We start from the raw sequence: 19,241 nt of genomic DNA on the forward strand, positions 1-19,241 counted from the left end.
GACACCCCTGATTTGTGCCAGTTAGATTGCTGGTTCAAGGCTTTGGTTAATATCAAAAGTAGTGCATGTGCTTTGATGTTAACACTCTTTAATGTCCAAGTTTACATCTTTGTTTCCGTGATTTTTGAAGACCCGAAAGAGAGGGAAGTACGTAGTTCAGTGCAGCTGACAGTGGTAACCTTACTGCTCTGGAAAAGATTTTTGTCTAGTCTTTAGAAAGGAGTTGCAACAAGCAAACCCAATATGTAATCTGCTGTGAGAAGGCTGTGGACTGTCAGTCTTTGTGCCATGAAAAAACTGCGATTTCTAATGGGAATTTCTTCTTTAAAGCTAGCTGGTTTTGATGTTACAACTCTGGTGCATCTGAAATGGCTAATTGAATTTTATAGGACAAAAGTGTTAAATCTCATATCCTCTGCAAGGAGGATATGTTAGTACAACAAATGATTGTGGCACTGCTGACAACATAGTCATGAATAACTGTGGAAGTACCTGGAGGTATCTAAACTACAAGTTGCCTTCTAGTTTTCATGTTTACAAGACTTGTGGTAAAACTGGTATGAACAATGAGATTAGTGTAAAAGTATTATTCTTAATTTGATGAATTTTACAGTATGATGTGGGAGGTATCTGTATTGTGGTTCCAAAAGGCTATGGTTTATAAAGGAAAAAAATGAGTTCTTGCTGGTGCCAGCAAGATGGAACTTCTGTCCTGCAGAAGTTTCTTCTTGGGGAAGAAAGAACGTGGCTGCTATTTAGAGAAAAAGCTTCTTCGAGTATTTAGCAGCCTGGTGAGATGCTGGTAAATCAGGTCCACTGTTATTCAATATTCACTGTTTTATTAAAAGCCATGATTCAACACTTAAAGTATGAAGAGGGGGAAGCAGTGTGTTTTGGATGAGATTTCTCTGCTGCTGGTAGAATAGCAGGAGTCTGGATGGGATAGGCCTCTTGAATTCGGGGCAATAATACCTTAAAGGTTAATTTATTCATTTTCTTCTTTTTTTTTTTTTGCCTTCAGAGGGACATGGTAAATAGTTATTAGTCAACAGTTATGTATTTGTGGACAAGTTCTGCAAGTTGTGGACAAGCATTTTACGTAATAGAAATGGGAGGCACACTGTTTTTTCAGAACTGGAACATGTAATATGGAGGGTGAATTGTAGGGCAGCTCTGGGCTAACTCTTCAACACATTTTGCCTTCAAATCTAAGTGGATGTTTCTGTATATAAATCAAATGGACCTTGAATCCTTCAATCATACTGTGCTTATTTAATGTATAAAAATATTTTTTCTCTTATGGAATCAGTTATCAGTATTTTATGCATTCCGTGAGTGAAGAAGACAAAGTAGTGCTGACTACAGTTTTGCATTCCTATGCAGCACACAGAAGTCATGGAAGTGATTCTACTGCTGGGTATTACATGGTGATTTTTTTCTCTTTTGCTTTGTATATAGCCAAATGAACTTTGCAGGTGATTCCCTTTCCCTTCCCCAGCCTTCTTTCCATACAAATCATGCTTATTTAATGTTTTTGAGGGATGAAACTTAGTTTATTTTTCTTTGAAATGAACGTTGCCTGAAAATCTAGGTAGCCAAGAATGAAAAAAGTAATAAGGAAACATTGAAACCTCCTTCTGCCAGACTGTGCATAGATGAAGCCAGCAAAACCTGATTAACAATTTAAGAATACCCTTTTTGAGCTCTCATTACTACTGCAGTAGGAGGAGAGTGCTGTTTTAAATTGTTCTGACACTTTCTTTGTGAACATAGCAGTGTTTTTCTAAGTTGGCTGTCTTTATGATCTCAGGTGCCCTTTGCATTATGATAAATGGAAATACACAATATTGCTTAAGACAGTTATAAGCACCTACGTACATGTATGCAGTTGATCAGTAAAAGCTTGAGGCCAGTATTCCACTGTCTTTTAAAATCTGTTATCCAGTGTCAAAGTTAGAAAGACAAATGCATAAGTAGTCAAAAAATCGAAATCTCAAAACCAGTTTTGCTCATCCCTGAAACTCAACAGAAAACATTAACCATCAACTTGTTTTCCTCCATGAAGTGATCTGGTTGGCTTTCAGTTCCTCCCCCACTGGAGTTGTGTTGAGAAGATGGAAAAAGCTGGTGTGTCTTGGGCTTTCTTGCCTCTTCTCAAATGTAGCAGGCAGGACTGGCAGACTCTACCAGAGGCTGGAAAGCCTGGCCAGAAGCATGCAGTGGTAGTGAACAAGGGAGGAGAGAGGCACTGACAAGTAAGCTAGTGAGTGGTAGTCATTTGTCTTAATTCTCCATCTCCACTTGTCAAAAGATCCAAAGCTTTTAAGAGGATTCCGTGGCCTAGGTGAGGGGAGGGGAAATCATGGTATGAAGAATTAGCTCTGTCCTTTCCTCACAGGCTCTCCAGTCTCCATGCCTCTTTGCCCACTCACATGCACCCATCCTGAGACCCAGGCTGCTTGCTGGCTATTAGCAGTATTTTTGATGACTGGAATGTGAAGGCAGGAACTATGAGAGGTAGCATGGCAGCATGCACCTCTGCCAGAGGTTTGTACATCCTCTTTAGTGGAGCAAACTGAGAAGAAAGTGAGCAGAGGGGAAAAAAATAGATTGGTCTTTGGGAAGGTCAAGTTCTTCTTAAGGCTTCAGGAGAGTTTTTTCTTTTGTAAGCAGTATCTTCAGGCAGGGAAGACAGCTTCTGAACTTTAACTTTAGAGGTAAACAGATGGTGCCAGGTTTGGGGCCTTCAGAATATATTCCTGGTGAGAAGCAGTATTGATAAAAGGAATATTTTGCAGTATCTGTAGATTAGTAGCTCTGCTGTTCTAAACTAATGCACTAATGTCTAGAAGATCATTCAAAGGATCAAATCACTTTGGGTACAGGGCTTGAGAGTTTTCCTTAGTTTGAAAATATCCTTTACTATAAACCTTATGTTTGTCTTGCAGCATTCTTTTGAGTTATTTAGACTACTGCTGAGGAATGTGAACAGTCTCATTTCTACATTCAGGTATCCAGGCTGCCTGTGTGGACACTTATTTGCAGACATGTATCACACATCTGCAATTGGTTGGATTTTATGGAATGTAAGGTGGAGCTGAATTTGTGGGTGCCTGTGACCACACTTTTGTATGTAGGAGTACCTACACATCTGCACAGAGATATGTATATGGCATTCAGATTTTGTCCTGAAACATTGGTAAAATCACTGTCCAGTAAAACACTGTAAATCAGGGCAGAGTAACCCACAGCATATTTTTAAACAACTGGTATGCTTCAGAGACCAAAAGTACAGGGATATAATGGAAAGAAAACTCTTACTGCAACTGTGCAAAAGGATGCAGCAATAAGTAAATTTCACAACTAAATAGGTGATATCTGCCATCTAAACTGAAGGGTTGCCTGGGTTGTTGCAAACCACTTAGTGATTTGCTAATGATTTCATTTAGCAGTTTGAACCCATCCAAGGAAAAAGGGGAGAAATATAACTCTGTTCGTATGCAACACTATAAATAACTTTTTATTTTATTCTCTCGAGGTTAAGGTGTCTGTGCTGTAGATGTTGCAATAGGAGATGGTGCACCAAAGGGTTTATAATTCCTCTTTCACTCTTTTGTGGCTTTTAAGCATGGCTAATCAAATTTATATCAGGCTTCAAACAGCTTTAAGGCCTGGTCTTGCTGCTGGCTGGGTAGAAAGTGAAAGCACAGAATATGTCCCCCAGTGTCTGAGTGAAATGAGGCAGTTACCCTCAGATAGGCATAAACGTGCTATTAGATGGTTGAGAAATATATCCCCCCCTCAAAACCCTCCTGGGAATTTATTGTAGTGCCTTTGATGTAACTAATTAGCCTGCTCAAAGTAAGCAATGACTAACAGTCTAATAACTGGCTAATGGAAGTAACTTCATAATGTTTTTAAATCAGAATCCTTTTGAGAGTTTTACAATAGGCTGAGGAGCTTTTTCCTTCTGAGAAATGGTTGCCAATAGTCACATCCTGATGTCTGTTGTTGTCTTTAACTTATGTCTCTTGGCTCTTTGAAGAGTCTAGATGTTGGAGAAATGCAATGCCTGAGTTTTAGCCCTGATCAGAAGACCTTGAGCAAACGTTCTATTTTGCTGAGGCAGTTGCACAGTAATTTGCAGTCTTTGCTGAATTTTGTAAGTTGGAATACTTTTTTGAAAGGGGAAATGAAAAAGTAAGTTTGTTTTTGAAAGAAATATTTTTTTCTCATTTCAGTTTCCCAATCCTCAAGTAGCAAAATCAAAACATAAAATTTATTATACCAAGAAAGGGAAATGCTTTTGACTACCTTCTAGTTCTGCAAATTTAAAAGGAGAAATGACACGCTACATGTTAATTTTGCCAATTAATTCTACCTCCAGATGTCTTCTGCTTATGCATTATGGCTTTCTTTTTCTTGTCCACTGGAACTACAAAGCACTTGTACTACTAAGAGCCCCTTTCTCATCAAGCTAATGATACAGCATTTCCATGTGCTAACCAACATCTTCAGTGCATTTTCCAGACAGACTATTTGTGCCCAATGGTTGGAGCATTTCTGATGCTAGACATGAATTCCTCTTGCTCTACTTGCACAAGTAGTTTCACTGAATCCCCAGGATTTCAGTGTGAGTAAAGCAAGCAAAATTTGGGCCTTGTAGGCCCCATGAAGGTAAGCTTAAAATCTTGCCACCTGCTCGGTACCTAGATGCAGGGTTTAGTGTTTCTCCTGCCGCAGTCAATGTCGTCACTAACACCTAAACCAGAGTGTTGGGGGCTGCACTTGCCAGTGGTGTTAAGTATCATTGCAATAATCCACTGTTGGCCATGGGAGAAACATGTAGCCCTGAACTTGGGAAGGGAGAAAATGGTTTTCAGCTGTTTTGATTTAAATTGTTTGTTTTTGTTATTTTAAAGCCTGTGTGGAAAGGGGCTGGGAGAGGGCTTGTTCAGAAGTGAGGTTCCCACTTCTTTGGAGGCTGACCTTGCAGTTGCTGAGAATTAGTCCCTCCATTAGCTTCCCAGAGACTCTCAGCCCTGCAGGCTGGGGCTGTGGCTGGGCATTGCAGGGGTTCAAGCTCCACGTCTTGGCTAGTTGGTGGTTCAGCTGGGCAGCTCAAGGCAAACTTGCCCAACAGGATACTGTGGGAATCTGGTTCACAGCAAGCAACTTCCACAGCTTGTTCCGAAGTCATTGAAGACAGTGGGATGGCTCAAGTGTCAGGTCAGTAACTTCAGGCGTATATCCAAATGTTACTCCTTTTTTTTCCACATGTCCTGCATGATCAGCAAGATGCAGGATCATGTGTAAGGCAGCCCAGCCCTGCTGCCTGCCCTCTTTGTCTGCCGTCTGAGGCTGAGTCCTGGGACTGACAAGGAAGTTTCCACAGTACTCTGTGTGTAGGTAGCTGTGGACACAGCTACCTCTTGTGTTTCCTAAGTAGGATTTTTCAGCTTATATGAGATTTTTAGCATTTCCCTATAGATCTGATGCAGGGATTTGTAGATGCAGACTCTCAGTTAAATACAGTAGGTGTTTGCTTGTATGAAATTTTAAAGGTGGTTTTATTTTACATAATTTCCTATATGTCTGTTCAGCTTCAGCCAGTTGGTTTTAGTTGGGAGTGGTTGGGGAGGCAACAAACACTGTAAATTCATCTGGGTAATCAAAAAATTGAGATAAAGAATTTGCTACTAACAAGGCTCTCTCTGATTTAGGGGTCTGAAAAGGTTTGCCTGAGTTTTTTAAGCTGCTTCATGCCATTCTCGGGTTCCCCATCAGTCTTGGGGAAGAGTTAGGCACACAGCTGGAAAAGGCTGCGAGTGATGTTCTCCTGCTAGCAGTGTATTGCTGGTTTAGTATTGGAGCGGTGTGGACTTTGTTCAGGCCCAGTTTTGTCTTGTCCAGGTCAGTGGGAACTCTGCCATTGACCCAGAGGAAAGCATGATCAGGTTCTGTTTCCAAAGCCATAGGCACTGTATCGGTGCTCTGTGTTCTGTCCTCCTCTGTACTGTCAAAAAAGGAACTGAACCAAGCTGTGCAGTAGATGCAGCAAAAATGAATGTATGTCTCATTTGCGGAAAATAAAGGAGCGTGCATGGAGTATTAGGTAGGTATTGTAGGGATTGGGTCATCTCTCTCTTTCATTAATAAATCCCTTTTCTTCCAGTGAAAGCTAAGGCTGACAGCAAAAGAGCGTAAGATGTTTTTCAAAACAAACAAACAAAACCACAGAAGAGCTGTGTATTCATATTCTAAAGGTTGCAAATCAGTTATTGGAAAATACTATACATAGGATAATGGAAAAATAACTAAGCTAAAAATCCATTGTAAGTGGGAATAGAAAACTATACATTTTCAGTGGTAAGCTCAGATAATGTACTTTATTTATAAGCACAGTAGTCTTGTATAAGGTATGCCTAAGCATTGCAAATAAAGTGAGTACAGTATTGTTATCTAACAGATTTTGTAGCCTCTTGTGTGATTGATGTCTATTTTTAAAACCAATTATGAGCATCGTTCTTCATATCCGTGTTAGTGTTTCCAGAGTGCTTCTTGTGCAGTTGCTGCAAATGCCGGAAAATAACAAACTTGGGACCAAGGGTGTCCAATTTAAACTACCGTACTCACCCAAAACAAAATTTCTCTTACAATATATGCTATTTTTAAAAGCAGGCACAATCCTACAGATATTTCCTCCTACTTTGCTCTTAAGGTGGTCAGAGAGTAGTGAAAAGCCTGTGTATGCAGGAAGGTGCAGGTATGCGTGTGCTAATGAACCTGGCAACTGCTCTATTGCATCATTTCAAGGAAGAAAATATCAGGTATCAAAAACTTAGACTTTCTTAAATGGCAAGGAAATTGCTTTCTTACTTAGGTATCTGTTCTGTTAAGAATCTAAGTAGTCAATCTTTTTTACATTCCACCTTCCCCCTTCTGGCTCACAGCACCTAAAATGCTACTTTTCTGGGAAAGACTGATATTCTGACTTCAGTTTTGTAATTTAATGATGGAGAGTTTCCTTAGTAAACCAAATTTAGAGTACTAGAATGCTTATCTTATATCCAGACCTTGAACATAAAAGGCATTTTATACCAGCAATTGTTCATTTAATGAGCAATTGCAGAGTGCAGGACGGTTAAGGGATTGAGCTATATGCACCATTATTGCAAGAAGTATTCTGAAATACCAGAAATAGGACGTAAGCTCTGATCAGGGGGACTGTGAGCACAATTACCTTCTTTTCAAATCCTTCTGTGACACTGCGGGAGGAAAAAGGACTTTGAAACTTGAAAGGAAAGAGCTTGCTTTCAACCTCAAAAGCTAGGAGGAAAGGGCTCTGAAATTTGCTCAGTATTCCCAATTCACCATTAGCCTGTTTCTTCCTTTAGCCTCAAGGCATTCTCCGCTTTTTGAAAAGATGTTAAGAAATTCAGTCACAATAGAGAGCCTAGTTTTGAACATGTTTCACTCGGTCCATTGAGGTCTGGTCTTCAGCCTTTGTGTGGGGTGAATTGAGCTGAGCAGCAATCTGGTTGGGGAGAGGTGAATGAGCAGTCTCTGTGCAGTCACAAATTCTGGCAAAGAAAAGATTACCCTTTCCTTTATTTTACAATATGCATTCCTGTACAATCCTGCTAGTGGCAATATGCAGAGCTGAGCTTGTGCTTAGGTCAATATGGAGCACTTGGTTTACAGCAACTCTTGTTAAGTTTGTCTTGTAATTGAAGCTGCTGTTGACCTTGCTTGGAGACCATTTGTAAAACCGTTTATTTAGCATAAACTGAAATAATAAACCCTCCTTCTCTTAGGCTGATTGTGATAGGGTGACATTAGTTTGATTTAATGATTAGCCGCCTGACCCCTCAGCTAGAGAGAGCCGCTTGAATAGGGAGAGTTCACTAGGAAGCACACAGGAAGAATACTAATGAGCTTGTTAAATTTAGCATGGCACCAACCACTTTTAATTCCTCTAATGGGAGAAGCACTGCCTCTGAGAGAGAGGGAGGGAGATGGGGGCGGGGGTGGGGGGGGGGAGAAGGGAGAGAGAGGAAAAGAGGGAGGAATGCCCATGTCCTGGTAGCCAGAGAATTTTGGTCAAGAGAAGAGAAGAGCTTAGAGGGAGCATCAGCCAGGGTCTCTTGGACTGAGTTGTAAGTATCTTTTTTTCCTCTTACCCAGCTGAGGTGTGTTGTCAGATCTCTCATGAGATAGTAATGCTCTCTGGAAGTTGCAAGCAGAAATATGGTGATGAAACTTAATATATAAAGAGATTTAACTGTGCTGGTGTTGTCTTGTTTAAGCAGGGGTGTCTCTGAAGTGTGCTGGCATTGACTTTTAATGTGCTCTATCAATAGATTTTAACTTTTTTTCAGTTGCTGACTTTAGGTGGTTTAAAGTAAAATAGCTTCTACTTTGTCTTGGTCCATAATAAAAAAAGGCAAAAAAGTTCAACAGGTAGAGAAAGTTTAATGGATTTTTGCATTAGGCTTTGGCTTGTGCTGATTTTTTAAACTTTCTGAGTAAATTAGCTGTGCAATTAAAAGTGTGTTTATTCAGGCATGCTGTCCAGTGTGAGTTTTTTGAGAAAGCTTTTTGATTAAGTGAGAGGTGCTCCATTAAGTGAGGTGCTCAGCACTTCTAATAAAAATTGCTTCTGATCAAAATAGCAGGACTAAATCAGGTATTTCTCAGTGGATGTGAAAATCCTGGATTAATGTGATCATTCAAGACTGGGCACTTCTAATGTGTGTATCTGGCTATTGGCTTGTTAAGTCAGAGTAAGGGTGTATGTGAAGAAAGAGAAGCTTATGCAGATTGCTCTTGGGCATGATAACTTTTTTCTTTTCTTATTTAACCCTTCACTCTTACACTGGCAAAAGGTGGGAGGAATTATACTGGAGTTGGTGGGCTGCCACCAACTTCATCTTTCGCTTTGGCATTTGTCTCTCTGCAACATTTTAATAAATCAGATGTTTCTTTTGACCCTAAAGCTGGCCACTTGTAAAACGTGAGCAGAGCAGTAACAGAACAGTTTTCACTTATTTGGCTGTAAAACCCCTTTGGCAGATGCTGCTGGAGAAGTGGGCTGTTTGCTTACATTTTTGCTTTAGAATCCCACTTGTTGCCATGGTGGACAGTGTGTTTCTGTCAATAATTTGGCCTGGTGTGCCTTGCCCGCACTTACTCTTGAAACTTTATTGAACAATTCAGTTGAACCAGAACAAGATTAGACAGCTTTCCCCTTTTGGCACACTGGAGTGGCTCGCCTGCCGTGAGAGTCGGCAGCGTTACTGCAAGAGTTTCCCGCTTGGCGCCAGGGGAGCTCCTGCAAACTGCTTGGCTCTTAATGTCCTGGAGTGTGGGTGCTGTCAAATTTCTCATCTGCCCCTATCAAAAGCAACCCAGTGATGTGAAGTAAATACTTAGCAAGCTGTTTGGCTGATGAATAAGCCTTGTTATTACAGTAAAAATGCCATCATGTTTAGTTAAATTCTTCTGGGGCAATTTTTGTGTGGCAGAAAGCACACTGAAACTTTGACTTGTAATGGCACATGTCAATAACTTCATAATGGGGAGAGAGATCGTTGATGCAGAAAGAAAAATAGTTTTTTGGTTTTTTTTTCTCAAGTAACCCAAAAAGGGAAAAGCTTATTAAAACAAACCATATTTTTCCTTTAGTTTCTAAGTTACTGAAAGTAGGCTTTGAATTTCATTCAGCAGTTTGAAAAATCAGCCTTTTCCATAACAGTCACTAGTACCTTGATTCATGACACATGCATGTTTTGAGAAGAAAAGTATGAAAGTGGAGCCTGCAGACAGATGTCAGCTTCTTGTTGTATCCAAGGATGGCAGGTTTAACAAATATTATCTTTATATGGAAGAGTAAAAGAACTGAAATCCTATCTGATCATCTGAATGATTATACAGCCCCACAAATCACTCTAGCTTTCTTCTCTCCGAACTGTTGTAGCACTGGTTAGCTTGCTCTACTTAAGAGTCTGTCAGAATTTCAAATGGAGTGTAAGACCCTATTTTTATAGGAGTTTACGTTTCATCAGTGAAAGTTCACTCTAGGTTGAAATTTAACATAAAAGACTCTGGCTAAAGAGAAACCTGATGGAAAATATATCTTTGATTTTTTTTGTTGTTGTTTTTTTTACTTATACAAGCAGGTTTCTAAAAACCTCATATAAGTTTTAAAGTTTTAGTCCCCATTTTGCAGTTCTCTAACTAAAACCAGCTTCAGAGTAAAAAGTTGAAACCTTAAACCCTGCTAATCCAGAGCAGGGACCAGTGCCTGTGCATATTAATAAAAAGTAGAAAAGGGCAAAGGGTTTAAACTCTGTAATGTTGTTGTCTATTTCCATTAACTCTTTCTCCTCAGACCCAAATCCTGGAAAAGCTCTGTATGTAGAATTACTACTGGCTGTAAAAATAATTCCGTCCCTGGAAGATGCTGATAAGTTAGCAAACCCTGGTAGCTGTAATACTTGGAGATAGAAAAATAATTAAGTGCTCAATAGGCTACGCTGGTGAGGTTTTGTGTTGTTGCTGCTTGGGAGGAGAGGAAGCAGGGAAAAAACTGGTGAGCATTTCATCCAAAGCAATGGTATATCTAGTTTATACATATAATGGCCATATATCTCTATGTACGGAGCCTGTTTCTAATCTAATTTGTATAAAGGCACATAGGTTAAGTTACGCTGGTGTCAGGCTTGCTGAAAGTAGTCACCTGGTGAATTGCTGGCTGCTGCTTGTGCTCTGTGAACAAGTACACCAGGGAAAGGTACAAGTGAAAACTTAGCCCTGACCTCAAATCTCTGACAACTGAAGTGCAATCTTGGTGCTGGTGTCAATCATTCTTCCTTGCATGTGGGTTGTAGACTAAAAGCACTTCAGTTTTATTTCCTAAGGGTGTTTTAATTTCCTTTTCTAGTTACCATTTTTGTGACCAGCATTTAATAATTTGAGATTCCTTGTGTACTTGTAGAACTGCAGAGCAACTTTGAGATGAAGTCTTTGTCAGTACTCCTTCAAGATGTATTTGTGTACACCTGCATGTGCAGCATGGTTGATGGAACAAGGCTGTACCCGGAGCATTGGTGTTGGCCAAGGATTACAGCCAGCAATCAATCATGCTTGTTTAGAGAATCATCTCTGTTTTAAACCAATAATGCAACTGCGGGAGAGCATTTACATTAGCGACATACCTAACAACGCCTGTCTGCCACATGGCATGTGTGAAATGTACCTTGGAACATGCATCTTGGTTTTGAGGAACAGAACCATTTTGTGTAGTTTTTGAAAGGTGTGTGTAGTCCCTAGGGGTTAAAGTTCATATGGGAGCAGAGGGTTGTTTTAGCACCTAGTCCTGGAGCTGTCTGCAAGGAAGGCTGGTGGAGCCATGGTCAGGAGGCTCTTTTCCTCTTACAAGTGGTACCACAGACCTAGAGGCTTACTCCAAACTAGGGCTGGGGTTTGACCCTCTTAGTTATTATTATTCCCACTGCTCCTCTTTTTATTCCCCCTTGTTCATTAAGAGTTTGTGGCTTTGTGTGGGTATGGGAAAAAGAGGTAGGGGGAGTGTACTCAACAATCCTGCACAGGCACCGACATGGTGACACTGTCAGAGCAGGTGGCCTTGCTTGTGCCTGCCTGATGCTGCTAGTCCTGTATCTTGAGCCCTTGAACCCATTTTATTCTTGCCCTCCTTGGTTCTGATCACTGCTGACCTCCTTGCGAGGTTTCAGCCCCTCACACAGACAAACCCCAGGGACCTGGAGCTGGGCTGCAGAGCTGTGGTGGGTGGCTGGGTGTGATTTAGGCCCAGCTGGTGGGCTTCATCTTCTCCTGTGTGTGACAAATAATTTCTTGACTCCCCATCAGGGAGCTCCCAGCTCCTTGTCCCAGAGGCAGGGAAACAGCAAGCCTCTGTCTGTTCCTGCACAATTGATAGCCCCACTGGTAGGAGCATCAGTGCATGGGTGACGGTGATCTACTGCTCCGCTGCTGCCAGCTCTGAATGGGCAGGCATCCCCAGGCCATCCCTCACAGCCACACAGGCACCTCCTGTCACAAACTTACACCAGGAGGAGGAGGGCAGCGGGGGGAGAACTTTTCTTTATTGTATTTTCTATAAATGGGCTAAAAGTGTGCGTCTCTCTTTTTTCTTCCCTTCTCTCTTTCTTCTCCCTCGTTTTTTTGCAGAGGATGAAAGTCCTGGGCAGACCTATCACAGAGAGAGAAGGAACGCGATCACAATGCAGCCGCAGGGTGGGCAAGGCCTCGGCAAGATCAGTGAAGAGCCTTCCACGTCGAGTGAGGAAAGGGCCTCATTAATCAAGAAGGAGATCCATGGATCTATATCTCACCTTCCCGAACCTTCCATACCTTACCGTGGGACGCTCTTTACCATGGACCCCCGAAATGGTTACATGGACCCTCATTACCGTGAGTATTGATTGCTGGTTTATTTGGGGCTGCAAAGTTGGAAGGCTGTCAAATTTAATGTGATTTTGTCACTTTGCATCATCTCCAGGGAGAACTGCTTTGTCTGGAGGGAGCGGTGTTTGTGGTAAATGCAATCCTTTGTTTCCTGAAGTTAAAAACCAGGATGCAGTTGCACTGCAGCTAGAAATTATCGCAGGCCTCTGCAAAGCAACTTCCACAGGACATCTCATCTGTTGCTAATCCTCCTCAGTCATCCAGGGTTGTGTTTTGCTCCACCTCCTTAATACGTGGAGAAAAAGGGCCTCATTGTAGAAAGCAGAGAAGGAAAATGAAACAGGCATTAAAAATCCCTCTTTTAAAATAATGTTAGAGTATGTTATTGAGAAGAGGAAGGACTGTGCCCTGTACAGTGAGAATTTGGGGAATTGGAAGGTTTATTTTTGTGCTTTGGGACTTCTTGTTTTGTTTTGGAGGGTTTTTTTCGACATTCATGAGTGTGTTTGAGAATGCAGGCTGATGGAGTGGTTTTGCAATTTTCTTTCCCAGCTATAGTTCCCTGAAGTTGTAAGGGGGAGGGAAAAGGCAAATGGTTTCAACTTCTGAATTCCTGCTCAGGCATTAATAAAAAAGTAAGAAATTAACTGACACTTGAACACAGATGTGGAGTGGATTTCTCCACAGGCAAAGTATGAAGGAGTTAAGCAATTTTTTTTCCATCTGTTTCTAGTTTACCAAAAAAGAGAAAAAAGATCATTTAGTTGTGTAGTAATGAAGTACATCTTGAAGTGTCAAGGCTTGTGCCTTTTGATTATAGATTTATCACCCAGTCAGGAGACAGATTTGCCATTTAACCTTTCAGTCTCCAATGCCAGATGATAGGCTTAAGACCCACAAAGAGAGAGAAGTCTGCATTGGTTTTCTTTTTTTTTAAACATCATTCAGAAATTTTAGTGTTTTAAGGCAAAAGGTCATTAGCCAGACGACTGATTAGTGAGGACAGCTGATTAGTGCATGTTTTTTTGCTAAAGAAAGTGCCAGGGATAAAAGCTAATTTTATCCCTTCATTAGTTGGGCTAGCAGCAAAGGGGAATGTTCACTCATCAGGGTGCAGATCAAAGTATGTCTTGCACAACCTTAAGTCTCACCAACCTCCTTTAAAAAAAAAAAAAAGCCTGATTGTTAATAAGGATGGAGGAAACGAACACTTGTTGTCTGTATAGTTTAGATCAGTATTTAAGGAAAAAGTTTGCAGTTAAGCTTTTGAGCTCTTTTTCAGTGTAGTCAGTTAGTTTTTGTACAGTCTCCTCTCCTGTTCTCTCGTACAGACCTGCTCAAACCCTCTGGGGGAGTTACTCATCTCTCTGTTGAGGAGGATGTGCTTCAGCACACCAGCGGCAGACTCGTGCCAGAGAGGCATGACCGTGCACTGCAAACGGCCACTCGCAAGCAGCAGTGCATACAAGTATTACCTCGGGGCTTGGAGGCACCATTCCTAGCTTCTGGTTAACAAACGCCCAAATCTAGCTTAAAATAACCCCAACAAAACAAACAAGTATTATTGGGGAAGCAAAACAGCTTCTCTGTTTGTAGGCAGTACAGCTGGGGAGAAATGAAATGTGTGACAAAAACAACCCTCAAACAAACAACAAACCTTATGCTGAATTTCGTGGGGAAGATAGCCATTTTGACCATCTGACCAGCTGCCAGCTCACCCCTTAAATCCTGTTCAAAGTGTTATTGAAATTACTGAAGGTTCAGACAGAAGAAAAAGATCTGGTCAGTCCGCATGTGTCTGAGTGGTTTGCAATGAGTTTATTTTGGTTTATTTTCCCAAATTCACCTTTTGATAAGAGTTGTCAAGGTTTAATGATGCTACTCTGTGGTATTGTGACAATTAATGCTAGCTATTCAGGCTGTGTGGACTACTAGAAAAACATTGATGTCAGAAGTTGAGAGAGCACCAGAAGTTACCCAGCATACAACAGTAGAGAAACAGGAGATGAGTTAATTTTAAATGAGCAACAAGATCTTAAAGCAGAAATCTAAGTCAGAAAGCATCAGATGGACAGACCTGCTTCCCTCTCCTGTAATGAGTAGTACATTTGTATTCACTGATTTATAAAGCCCCTCAAGCTATTAACGTCATAAAAAGAGCCATCATGCTTTTATTTACCTTTAATAGCTGTGATACAGAGAGACAACTAAAAAGACAAATGTCTAGTTAGATTTACAGGAAACCAGACAGTCTTACTGAAATTTTCATAGTAGTTGTATCATTTATATATGTAAGATATGCTTTCATCAAAGTGGCGACTGTATTCAGACTGACACTTTCAGTGGTCCATATGAAGAAGGCTGAATAATGTAAACGTGCATCAGTCCCACTGTAGCAACAGGTAAAGAATCAGGGAGTCTATTGTTTCCTTTCTTAGTTTCTTGCCAAGTGTTGCTGGGCATACGGATGGAAAACATTTTAATTCAACATAGTCAGATATGTTAACACTCACAGTAATTTCTTAGTTTCCCTGTGGTTGGAAAATAGAGACTTTTCAAGATGCCTAATTCATGCTTCTATTTATACCCACTTTGTATTTAAAAGTGTGGGCAGGCTTCCTGTAACACAGGAAAAGGGAAAATAATTTTTTTGAAGAAGGACATCTGTATATTTTTATGACAAAAAGAAGAAAAAGAGTGTTTAAGTCAATTGTGTGTGGAAGGCATGTCCCTTCCATGAGGGGCAGTTATTAGAAACAACTTGAGTACTTTGCATTTTTACATGTAAATATGTATGTGTCTGTTTGTGCATTGCAGGATTTTTTTTGTTTTAATTTTTTTTCTAATTAAAATGACTGATGTTGTAAATGTTGGTAATAATAGTTACCATAAATGTGGAATAAATCCCTCATTGAGGGGGACTTTGCTCTCCTGCAGAGTGTGGGTGGGGATAATGGTTGCGATTCAAGTGAACCAGCTTTTCAAACAGCTGGGATGAAACATGCTATTGGAGTTGGTGGCCCTTCTGCACCACCAGAGAGCCCCTCAACCATTTAGCAACTGAGAATGTGAGTGCAGTCCCATGCTCAGCTCACAGCCTTCTATCTTCCAACAGATAAAAGGGGAAAAAAAAGGCCTAAACCAGAAATTTTTCTTTTCTGTCTTTTTTGTTATGGATTTCTTAACCACTATTTAAACACAGCGCACAAAGGAAGGGAGGGATGTTGGTTTTGTTTGCTTAACTTTTTAAAAACTTTTTTTCTTTAAAAAAGATTTAGGACAGATGACAGAAATGCTGGAGTTTGCCTTCATATGTTGTTCCTTTTCTTTGTTGAGGAGAGCAGGGTTACTGACCTTAATCACAGTGTTTCTTAAAAGGATTTAAAATCCTGCATTTCTCAAACACTAATTCCAGCGTTAGTTGGAGCCCCTTGTTAATGTAAATTCCATCTCTAGAGTTGGGGCTGAGGCAGGGGAGATGGGGATAGCAACTTGCCTTTGTTATTCTCTTCCAAAATTTTAATTTTCGTGTAGATTTATGGCAGTGCTAAGACTGCCTGTCTCACAAGTCATTCCTCATGGAAAAAATGAATCATTCCTGAAGTAAACACTTTGATTTAAAACATACTGTTGATATTCTTCCCTGGGTTTCACAGCTCATCTGAAAGAACTGTTAGTACCTAATTAGCAAAACTTGAAGAATTATCTTAAGTAAAAAGCAGTGACAGTTCACTTGGCTCTGATCCAAAAATTTGTATATACAGGAATGTATGGCCCTGGCAGGATTCTCTTTCCAGTAAATCACTTCATCTCAAAGAGATTGCACTAGCTGAAAGCAGGAACTCACTCCTTTCTTTTTTTTTTTTTCCTTTTTCTTTTATTTTTTCCCTCTCCTTACCAGGGATTTATTTTGCTGGTTTTGAAGCTTCGGCATTTATCTGGGGAAGGGGGAACTGCTTAGTGCACATTTCATAGGATTAGCCCTCCAAAGGTATTGATTGCCCTCAGTTCCCACTGACTGTTCTTGGACTTAGCTTTGTAAGGACTGGGCCATGCATAACTGCCTGAGTTAGGTTACCCAGTGTTAGTGTCATCTCAAAATCAATTTGCAACATGAACGAAAAATCCCAGCAAGACAAGCACAATGCTGGTTCACAATGCCCTTGGTCATTTACTAGGTTTTAATTTCTGTTGACAAGAATTCCCCTTCCTTCATATCCACATAGGAAAGGAAAAGGGACTGTGAAAAAAAAAAAGGGGATTGGATTCTGTTTCTAAAAATGCAAACTGTTAACTGGAAACACTGTCTTAAAATGCAGTAACTGGTAAGCACCGACTTTTCATGGCAGCAAGTCTTGAACCACAATGGCCAGCTATGCATGGCACATTTGACAGTGAGAGTGGTCCAGGTAACCACCAGCAGATGGGCTCATGGAAGGAGCTTACAGAGGGGTAGGTGGTGGCCTCCCTTGTCATCTCCCTGGCATAATTTGAGACTCAGGGGAGACTCAGGAAGACTCAGGAGAGACCAAGACACTTCTGAATAGCCCCAAAGCAAGCATTTTTCTTAGCTCACCTCTAGTTTCCCAGTGTCTTTGGGTGACAGGAGACCAGGACAGCTTTTTGTAGAGAGTTTCTACCTGGCCTGCTTGGACAGTGATAGGAGAATGTCAGTGGAGAATCCTCATAGAGATTTAGGGCCAGAGGCTTTAAGTACATTTAGGTGCTCTTCAATTTCAAAGTGAGTTTGGCCTCTGAGAATCTGGGTCCTACTTCAACTCCGTGCAGCATTTTGCAGGGGAGAGGCTTAAGCACTCTAGTAACAAAACTCTCCTCTGACAGTGATTTATGGGGTGCTTTCCAAATGTTGTCAAGCAGGGGTAGTTGAAAAAAGTAAAATCTAAAGCTTTTAATAGAACTCACAAGGAAAAAAGTCTCTTATAAAAGTGAATGTCAGACTGCTCATGTCAGCTGAGCAACTGAAGTGTGAGTCTTTAAAAAAATTAGCATGTTTGCAAAAACATTTTTGGGATTAAAAGTCTAAAATGTAATAGTATCTTTCAATAGCCTCCGACAAAAAACATTACTGTTCTCAGATTCCAACTTATGGACAGAGGCAACTTCAGTGTGAAATTTAGGAAGGTGCTGCAGACCTTGTAAGCTTAGCAGCTTATAAGTTAAAATAGCTTCTCCAAGATGCTTTCCAAACCTCCTGCATTGTTTTTGAAACTGCTCATTGCAAGTACTCCTGCCCATTTCTCTGAGTCCTTTTCTGAAATCAGCAAGCCCCGGGAGCCCTGGAGCTGCTGCCTCTGTGTGATGGTCTCCTTTGGAAGTAACAGTTGCACCTATAGATTTACAGTATGTAGTGATGTTCTTCCTTCTTATGCATTTTTTTTCTCCTTGGCATAAGGCAGACTCCAAAACTTCCAATATTTGGAAAGCTTTGAAGTGTAATGTGATTGAGCAACTGAAAGGTGATCTTGTAGGTTTGTGTTTTTTTGGGGTTTTTGGGTTTGTTTTGGTTTTTTTTTTTTTTACTTTGTTTTGTTTTCAAGTTTAGGTGAATACATATTTTTCTGTGTGTTGATTCTTTTCTTGTCATTACCAGTAGTATTAATTTCAGCTGGAAACTACAGGTAATTATACGGAAAGAGGTGATCCTGTTTGTGGGGAGAATAGAATATTTGATATTTCTTATTTCTAAATAAGAAATAAAAAATTGTTGAAATTATATAAATTATTTCTAGCCCTATAATTCTATTGGACTTCAAAATTCTAAAAATATTTTGAGGAGCACATTGAAACTTTTATATTAATCTCTCCTTGTTTTGGTGTTCAAGTGTATGTTAAGGAAGCTGTGGGGTGAGGTTTTATGTGTGGTGGTTTTTTTCTTTTGCTTTGTTTGTTTGTTTTTTTAAAGAACAGGGAAGATAAAGACAGGACAAATGCAAAAACACTTCTCTAATGGACTTGATTTGTTTTTTTCAGCTAAAGCATTTTTAGCTGCTTTACAGTATGTATTTGTTGTATACTGTCTTCAGAATTCATTGCTCAGAGCCACAGAATCATGGTTAAGAACTGTGAAGAAAAAGCCAGGAAATAATGTAATCCATCTCTTGAGCATCAAGGCAGATCAGCTGTCCCTAAATCAGGAGAGAGTGAAAAGCTTCTTCAAAGTTGTTGTATCCCTTGATACATGGACATTTGTCACAATGCTTTTAAAACAGAAGATCTGTAGTGGATTTGGGCTGATCTTGTGTGCCTACAATGTTACTTCTATGGTATCAGCAGCTGGAAGGTGGGGAAAAATGTGAGATGGTTCTCTTGCGTTGATGTTCTCTCTGGTCAGTGTTGCTACAGGGAATTTAGTTGCCTAAGTAGAGATTGGAATGTGAGTGCCATTTCCATGCCCATGAGGATCCTAAATGGTCTGACTGCCAGCCTGGTCAACCCCTTGTATCCTGGGTCATATCTGTTAACTCTGTTTGAATGTCTTGAGATATATTAGGGAACTAAGATGGCCCTATGTGTCTGTATTCAGGTAGCAGAATCCTCAGTTGTTGTGTCTAAATGTAGACAATAAACATTTAAGTTCAGGGTTTTTTCTCCATCTCTGCTGTCATTGTCCAGCTTTTAGGAAAACCATAGCAATAATTAGTTTGCAGAGTAGCTAATGTATACAGAATGCTCCTCTGTCCTGATTCTCTTGTGTTAATTTTCTTGCATTCTGGGTGCTTGAAATGTGGACGTGCCCCATTTTTCATTGCACTTGCCCCTGGCCCTTA

General features: G+C 40.5%; 1 protein-coding gene across 1 annotated transcript in view; it reads left to right on the forward strand.

Annotated features, from left to right (window-relative positions):
- GLI3 (GLI family zinc finger 3) overlaps positions 1-19,241 on the forward strand; it is a 207,906-nt gene that overhangs the window by 54,814 nt on the left and 133,851 nt on the right. The window contains exon 4 of the mRNA XM_069007783.1: positions 12,217-12,459. Within this exon, the coding sequence (XP_068863884.1) occupies positions 12,217-12,459 (243 nt within the window). The remainder of the gene's footprint in view (positions 1-12,216; positions 12,460-19,241) is intronic.

This window comes from Aphelocoma coerulescens, chromosome 2 (assembly GCF_041296385.1).
Source record: "Aphelocoma coerulescens isolate FSJ_1873_10779 chromosome 2, UR_Acoe_1.0, whole genome shotgun sequence".
In the NCBI taxonomy this organism is placed as follows: Eukaryota; Metazoa; Chordata; class Aves; order Passeriformes; family Corvidae; genus Aphelocoma; species Aphelocoma coerulescens.